The sequence below is a fragment of the Aspergillus affinis genome, assembly GCF_023601865.1.
Source record: "Aspergillus affinis strain CMG 70 chromosome Unknown NODE_94_length_150008_cov_85_032155, whole genome shotgun sequence".
Taxonomy (NCBI): domain Eukaryota; kingdom Fungi; phylum Ascomycota; class Eurotiomycetes; order Eurotiales; family Aspergillaceae; genus Aspergillus; species Aspergillus affinis.
This window is the reverse complement of record NW_026515875.1, coordinates 141,562-150,008: the sequence shown is the minus strand read 5'-3', so window position 1 is coordinate 150,008 and position 8,447 is coordinate 141,562. Positions and strand designations below refer to the sequence as shown.

Sequence of the window (8,447 nt, the reverse complement as noted above, 5' to 3'; positions counted from 1 at the left end):
ACTACTACTACTACTACTACTACTACTACTACTACTACTACTACTACTACTACTACTACTACTACTACTACTACTACCACCGCTGCTTACTAGGCTAATCTCTTATGTCAAGTTATTCACTCTAGCGGCACATCCCTTGAAAAAGGCCAACTAGTGAAGCAAGCACCAATTTCCAAAGGTTTCTGATTGTATTAGAATGTCAAAGGAACCCTCCACCCATGCTTCCTGTCTGATTGTCACCCCTAACACTCCATACATGAAAATAACAATATACACGCCTCAACCACTTTCCCTCGCTCTTTGCTTCACTCCCCAGAAACAATAAGCCCTCCACTTATCAACCTACAATGTTCTGCCCAATCTGTCATCCCAATCACCTCTATGTCGAAGCCCCCGTCTTCATAACAAGCTTTCAAATCCACGAGACCCACGGCACGACAGCCCCAGATGCAAGGTTCCCCAGCCTCACTACCTTCGACCAAGGCCAGCTCAAGCTGGCGCAACATCTCAGCACGATTCTTCCTCATGAATGCCGCCAGTCTTTCGAGGCATGCCGCATCGCCGCTCTAAAAGCCTACGACGGGTTTAAAAAGCTCACCGACCTCCACTCCTTTCGCTACAAGGCTATGTGTCCACAGGCTGATGTCGCTGATGGCCCTAACACCGACACCAACACTGACGCTGGTGCTGGCGTTGAGGCTGACAATCCAGGCCCTCCCAGCGATTCATACGAGCCAGAACCAGAGCAGCCAAACAAACCAGATTATCCCGACCTTCCCCCTGTCCCTGTTCCCTTCTCCGCATTTGCTCTACACTGCGCGTCCATCGACCACCTCCTCAACTGGCCCGTCCTTCACAACCAAGACACCCTAACCGTTTCCCATCCGCCCAAGATACCGCCTGAAATACTCTCCTTCATGGTGAATCAGTCTGCTTACGAGGCATACATGGACGCGTTCCAGGATGAAGTGGACCAGTACATCACAGGCGTCTACGAGGGATATGGAAAGGCGAAGAAGGATTTGGAAGAGACAATTTGGAAATCAGGGATAGGGGAAATGAATATACGCATGTGGAGACAGTTCTGGGAGGAGGGCTTCCTGGCGCAGAATGAGAAGTGGGAGGAGGACCTGAGGAATGTGGTGCTGCCGGAGTGGGATGAGATCGTAGATGAGTTGTATCAAGCTATCTTGGAGAGAGTTGAAGGGGCGGACGGGATGATGAATATGTTGCAGGCTTCTGAGAGGAAGGGCGAGGATGGTGAGGAGGGTGTTTTTGTTGATGATGATTCAGGTGAGTGCCTTCCATAATGGGATTGATGATGGAATGTTAACCCCTGTTCTAGCTAGCTTCTCAAGCTATGATGCGATCAGCTCTGTGGTGGAAGATATTGCGTCGATGTAAGGCGTCTTGCACCGTCTGGAAAAGACCTTTAGGTGAGACCTACATCGAGGCGTTTGACGCTGTGCTGATCCATATCCTGCGAAAAGAAATAGTCTTCAAGCGAAATATTGGGAAGAACAAGGGGATAGTCATTTCATTTTTTGTCTAAACTGTATCCAAGGAGACACAAATGAGAATCAGCTAAAGAAATATCTGAGAGAACTTAGGAATACCTGACGATACATTCATTGTTGCACAGCAGCAATGTCACGTGTGAAAGAAGCCCTATCATCGTTACCGCTGATTTTCACTTCTCGATCACGGATTTGTCAACTTCCTACTGTGAATGCATGTCATGGTGTCTGTTTATCTTTACTGTGTGACATCATGATATTCATGATCTTTCCAGGCTGGTGGATGTGTGTATGATATCCGACTATCCATCTCAACCCTGTCCTTAGCTCTGGTTACCCGTAGGTCTAAATGATGTCAGGAAATAGTTAAATAAGTCACAACCTTCACATCCATGGCACGTCTGCATACCTATGTCGGATGTATCGTCCTCAAGACCTATGTAGGTATGCGCTACTTATTTACAATGAATTATTCTTGCAGCTTTCTCTTATTTTGCCTGGCAGTATTACTTTCCCCATGTTCTTTAGAAACGACACATTCTTGTTCCTTTGAGTGAAGACCAAACTATATAGCTAAATATGTAGCTTATTAAAATCAGGACTAAGCGATGTAGCTAGGGTGCAGGCAGCATCAGGCGCCCAAAATGCTATTCGGTCACATGTCAGGTACCAAAACATGAGCCTGAACAAGACAATCTTACAACACATTTCCATTCCTCGGTAAAAGGCCATGGACATATCAACAGAGCGCCAGTTACACTTCCCAGGAAAAACACGGAAACAAGAAACTCATCTAGGACGGACATCATGTCTCCTTTGCAGGCAGAGTCCTACAATGGGAGAAAACATCCTTGGTGTGTCCTCTTCTCCAATTATCTGTGCCCATCTAACCGATTTACAGACTTGACCCAACGGCTACTGAAAGCCAACGTGTGTAAACCCCCATGTGTCAACTGTTCGCTTTCGCCATACCCCCTTGTTTGGTTCCACAAAACCTGCTACGACGTCCTACATGGTAGCTATGAGCCACGCGAGAAACCTTCCCTCGAAAATCTAAGGAAGTTTGCAGATACAATAAAGCCCTCTTATAGAACTACATATGAGGGGATTGGAGAAACTCATTCGGCCTGGGAAGGACCCACCAGCAATTATACTAGAGATATTATGCAAACCAGTTTCAAACAGGACTTGTTTTGCCGATTACCGCATGAACTTCGCATCATGATCTCCGAGTTGGTTGATCCGTGCTGGTTTTTAACCTTGCTCGGGGAGACTCGTCGATTGATTGAACAGCTGCGTGATGATCATGAAGTTCCATGTGCGAAGCTCAATATAAGACGAAAACTCTGGATTTCTAGAGTCACTTATAGGGGCGTTCCTTATTTATCAAGACTCGGCACTGACACTACCAAAAAGCCAATAAATGGCTCTGACCAGGACTGTATAGAGCTGCCGGATAAACTCGTGAGGGTAATCTTATCAGTTGACTATATTGGCCTACGCGGGATACAGTTCATCGGCCGTGGTTCAAATCCTTTATCGGATGAGTCACCGTGGTATGAGATCCTTGAGGTTAAAGACTCTCGATTGAATATTGCTGTGAACTGCAATTTATGAATGCCAGCTACTGACCTATATGCAACTACTAAATTAACTAGGGGGGGGGGGTTTCGTGAGAGGGATCAAGCTCATCCCAGACAAGTCAATTTCTACATACAGGATCTGGAGCTCACCTTTTGTTCTAAGTTATCAAATGAAGAACTGTCACCACGCTCGAGATAACCCTCGCCTACACTACATTAAGCTCGGTAACCATGTTCAAGGCCTTCTTGTTTGCTGTTGCAATGATCAGATGATTGGGATCCACTATTTTTCGAATGATTCAAAGCCGTTACGGGAATTCATCCATCAAATGCATAAACGCGCGGGTTGAAGCAATCAGTATTGGATCTATTTTCCATTGAATAAAAGTGAACACATTACATCAGCTTGGATCAGAAGGTTCACTTTTGATAACATCAAGGCTTCAAAACCTGTTTTTGTTGTAAGTTTACCTTCTCTCGTTATTCTCCCATATCTGACCAATAAGATACGAACATCTCTATCAAGAACTATGACATTCGGTCCTCGACCTCTGGGTGAAAGCATAAATGTATACGAATACTATAATCTGGTTCACGGACACGATGGTGCTATTTCAGGGATTTCCATGATGGGCTTGATCCAGACTCCAGATATATCTTAGAAGTTGGAGTGACCTGCAGTGACCTGTATCACAGGAGGACTATGAAGTCGCCGCCTACGGATATGGATATCCAACCTCCAACTCTCCCCTCTAGTCGAGAATTAATGCCAAGGACTTGGTACGCGACGAGGGCCTCACTCACAACCCTTGTCAAAGTCCAGGTCTGCAGGGACCGGAATCAGCCACATTGCCCTTGTCTGGGCCTCCTCTTGTTCTACAGCGACGATCATATTGAATCCATTGGGCAGATACGCTGGGAGCTTGGTTTGACACAGGAGGCTCTAGGGCCCAGGTTTATTGAAAACGGTACCATTGACGGACGGAATTAAATTAAGGATGTCCGAAACAATTCCTATGGCGCTGTGCTTCACAACGCAGATCCCAATCAAGTGCAAAGGCTCCCACAGTCTGGCACTATTGTCTGGTGGTTCGGTCCACTTGGCGACAACGTACTCGTTCATTCGGAAGAATCCTAAATGCTGCAGTTTGTTGTCACTTAATTCTATACCCCAAGGAAGTCTAACAATGGCAGGTTATTGGTGATGTCGAGGTCAAATTCAAAGATGATTTTATAGCTAACTGTCATTTGTTCTCCTGCAAGGGGCTTTTAGAATGCTGTATAGGGAACTTTTGCTTTCATTCAGCATAATTCTCGCATTCTACCATGTAATCAGTCTCTAAGAACCAAGCCAAGTATAGTGGGAAAACCAATGTACGCACACTAACTAAGGTAAAGCACACTGGAGAAGCCCACCTCTCTATCCGAAAATGTCCCACATATCTTCTTTGAGACAAAAAGAGACATAAAATGTCATTGTCCTATTCTTTGTTTCTCTCCCCCATTTACCATTTAGCCTACATAGTCCTGATCCCTAGTATTTAAAGCACACATACCCAACGCCCAAACGCATTTACATACTCCTTGCTAGTCATACACACCACAGCACTACAACCCCCTACAACCCCCTACTACACACCTACTTACCAACCTCCTACACTAACCCTTACAAACCCCCATCCCCATCCCATACCCACATCCACACACTCACATTGCCTCTCACAACCCAAGATGTGCAACTCCCAAACCGCAAAATTCACCCGCTGCGGATGCATCGTATCCAAGGCTCCTGTGGTCTGCGAACTGGGCGAGTCGTGCCCATTATACAACAAAATGGAGATTGTCGATGAGGACCATCTTTGCCTTGAGTGTTATTTGGACGCTGGGGGAGAGGCTCGGTGGTGGCGTCTGGTGAAGGAGTTGGGTGCTGAGGAGGTGGTAGTGGAAGGGAATGATGAGAGAGAGGAGAAGGAGGGGAACAAACAGGATCAAGCACTGAATGATTCGGAAGAATCAGAAGAATCAGAAGACACACTGGAAGAAGTGGAAATAGCTGAGAACACCTACAAGGAAAAAGTTGAGGCAGAACCTGCAGAACCTGACTATGGGGTGGACGTGTCGAGGGATTGCTATCCTCCTGTTACCGTCACTTTGGCGGATCTCCAGCTGAGAAAGGAGGAGCGGAAAGAGGCAGAGGTGGCGAAGTTGAAGGTGTTGTATGGAGAGGATTATTTCGAGGGAATTTGAGCTTCAGATGGCCCGGGTTACTGGTCTTTCCTTTCATTTCCTTTCCTTTCCTTCCAGTTTTGGTGCTCGAACAGTGCAGCGTTATAACTACTATTCTACAAAGAAAAAAAAAAAAAAAAAAAAAAAAAAAATTTCAGTTCGATGAGGTGATATCATAGTGCAACAATTCATATTCCTGGTCTCTTATAATAGCTCATAGGAAAAACCTGTATCTAATAAGTACGTATCAAACGCTAGCATTCAATCGTTCCAATCGCGATGTGATTGCATCAATCACAGCAGATCTGTAAGATATCATTAGCATATACCGCGACATACAACATAGGTCTATCAGAATACTCACTCTCGTTCCACCATTTGTATGGCATCAGCCACCTTGGCGCGCTGGAGTCTATGCGGCACTCTCGGCTGCGAACCACCTGGAGATGCTGGGCTTCCAGGGTCAACCGACACCGGAGTCTTGGCCGCGATGGATTTGGCATCAGCCACGAGATCGTCGGCAAGATCTTTGACCTGTATCTATAATTAGTATAGTTACCCAGGCAGGACAATGTCAACTTACAGCATCAATTCGTTGAGTTAGCTGCTGGCCATTCTCCCGACTTTCAGACGGAGTACTCTCAAAAGATTCGGAAAGCGTCTGGACCTCAAAAACCCACGATTTCTCCTTCTCGCTAAGTGGTCGGCCACCTGACCAAAGAACTCGAGTGCGCAAAGCTTCGTATCGCTTCACGAGCTGTCCCTGTCGGTCCTTTGCAGCCTGCATCCGCTTGTCGAGGGCTTCGTTCCGGGATTCTCCGTTGCGTTCGTCGGCACCGTCATTTGAGACGTTTTTGATCCTTTGGGCGACATCGGCGAATTGTTTTAGCTGTTCCTGCATCTCTTCCTGCAACCGCTCACAGCGACGGAACAGATCCGACGCCGCTCTCTCGAGCGCATTCGTGTGAGCAGACAAGATTCTATGGGCGGCAGCCACGATGTCCAAGGTGGCCGGAGACAGGCGAACCTGTTCTTTCAGATGAACACGCTCGCGGTGAGGAACGTGCTTATCGACAAAGAACTCCAACGGAGGCTCCGAGTAGAAGACAGCGGGCACCTGGTAAGGGGGTCGTCGAGGTGGCAAGACAGGAGACCAAGAGGTTTGGTCTGTCAGATCAAACGGCCGTCGATCAGCCGCCGATGGGAGGGAGACCACCGGAGCATCCATAACAGCGGCATAGGGTTGAGATGTGTGGTAAGTAAGTAGTAGATAGCCAAGGTCGTAATCATAATACACAAGGGAAGACGGTAAGTGGTTTGCTTGCTCTTCAGCACCACCGTGCACTTCATCTAGTTCAAGAATCTGCTCCCTCAATGACACCGTGCCTTCACAGAGAACCGCGAGGCGGAATGCCGAGCCTGATGTGTCCTCGGATGCAAGCTCTGCTTCTAGTCTCTGCGCCCAGGAAGAAAGCGAGAGGAACACGACATTCTTTTCGTTGGTAACGAAGAAGTTGTATCGCGAGTGAGCGTCTCGCGTGAATGTGGGCCAGTTTTTGACTGATGCTTGCCCTCCCTTGAAGGTGTCCAAAGATTCCACCAAAAGCAAGTCAGACGGGTCGGAAGTTGGCGTACGGAAAGCGTTCCTTTTGGCTCTTGGGAGCCATTGACCCTCCACACCATCGAGTTCCAGACAAATATGAACCCTACCACTTCCGGTCGATAGACAGACAATGGTGGCTGACAACTTGTCATCTCCATTATCATCTACGGCAAGGTCAATGTCTTCACCCATCATGAGGGCATCGGTGTCGATTTTGGATGCGGTCACAAGGATATCGCAGAGGTCCAGATCCTCAACCTCATCGCCAGTGTCGATGCGGAAAGGTCCCTGCAACCTAGGGATGGCGCTGGGATTGGCGGGGCGAGATCGGATTTCAGACGAAGCTCCGGTTTCTGGGTCGGAGAGAACGTGCAACGGGTCCTGATTATCGATTTCTGCCAGCCAGTCATACTGTTGCTGACATGCCACGAGCTCATCCTCGGCTTCGGAAGGGTCTTCTTGCGATGCTGCCAATTTCGGGATGATAGCTGCGGACAGCGAAGGAACAGTCGTGGAAGGCGCCCTCCATTTCGACGGAAGCAAAGGGCACAGGGCGTAAAGATCCCCAGGCTTCATAGCAATCCACAAGGTCATCGGTGCCCAGGCATCTTCCGTCTCGTTGCCGCTACCGCCAAAGCAAGCAGATGCCACTTCCATGTCGACATAGTCAGCAGAAAATCCTTTGTTCTTCCCGAAACCTGAGGGGGCGAAATCCTGATCCGACGAAGTGCCATCTACCAGCTTTCTCAGGTCAATCGCAAGAGAGGGCCGGTCAAAAGACCAATGGTCATTGCGGTCCAATTCCCAGACCCGCACCGCCGCATCTACTGTGACGGTCACAATGCAGCCGGCCGAAGTGCTGTTTGCGCCGAGCGGATGCCAAAGTGCGGACACGACAGGCGACTCCGGGATGACATGCGTCGTGGGACCAAGCTGATAGTATTTCACGCGGATAGGGCTGTTGTCAGTACCGGAGAGGTGGGATGGATCCGGGAGCACAACGATGTAAACAGTGTGGTCTGCCACAACCGCGAGGAAGACGCCGTCCGGGGAGGGAATAAGCTGGCGAATGTTTTCGTAGACAGGGACCAATAGTTCCTATATTTGTCACCATCAGCATAAGCCATATGTATTTATATTAGGAAATGATGCGCGATCCCGTACCCTGTATTGTACATTGCGACTGGAATCCGTCTGTTCCTGAGATCTTGTTTGCTGCTGCCACTGGTCCTTCAATCGCGTCAAGTCAGACCAGCGGATGTGGTTGTCGACAATCGTGAACACCTCATTGCCTCGCTGAGCCAAGGTGCGCGAAGGTCCGGTATAGTCAAAATCCTTACGAAGCTTCTGAGAGGTAGTTTCAACGCCTTTCGTAGCTGTGTCGGCAAAGAGCGAAGCGCCGGGCGAGGGGCGCGAGAGCCAAGGGGGAGTATAGCTGATAACTTTCGGCATTGTGGCGGTATAATTAGGACAGGAACATTACTGCCCTGGGAGGGTCCGGAAATCAAGAGAGAGGTG

At 48.4% G+C, this 8,447-nt stretch overlaps 3 protein-coding genes across 3 annotated transcripts; 2 read left to right on the top strand and 1 right to left on the bottom strand.

The window, feature by feature from the left end:
• Positions 1-347: 347 nt before the first annotated feature.
• On the top strand, positions 348-1,404 carry KD926_011387 (uncharacterized protein; the record flags this gene model as incomplete). Its single annotated transcript, XM_053103664.1, has 2 exons — positions 348-1,293; positions 1,346-1,404. 2 exons carry the CDS (start codon positions 348-350, stop codon positions 1,402-1,404), a joined length of 1,005 nt encoding a protein of 334 aa, XP_052953030.1.
• Positions 1,405-4,831: 3,427 nt separating this feature from the next.
• Positions 4,832-5,347, top strand: KD926_011386 (uncharacterized protein; the record flags this gene model as incomplete). The annotated part of the gene is made up of 1 exon (XM_053103663.1): positions 4,832-5,347. The coding sequence occupies one exon, from the start codon at positions 4,832-4,834 to the stop codon at positions 5,345-5,347; it is 516 nt and encodes a 171-aa protein (XP_052953029.1).
• Positions 5,348-5,573: 226 nt separating this feature from the next.
• Positions 5,574-8,381, bottom strand: KD926_011385 (uncharacterized protein; the record flags this gene model as incomplete). Its single annotated transcript, XM_053103661.1, has 4 exons — positions 5,574-5,631; positions 5,691-5,860; positions 5,910-8,027; positions 8,094-8,381. 4 exons carry the CDS (start codon positions 8,379-8,381, stop codon positions 5,574-5,576), a joined length of 2,634 nt encoding a protein of 877 aa, XP_052953028.1.
• Positions 8,382-8,447: the final 66 nt, after the last annotated feature.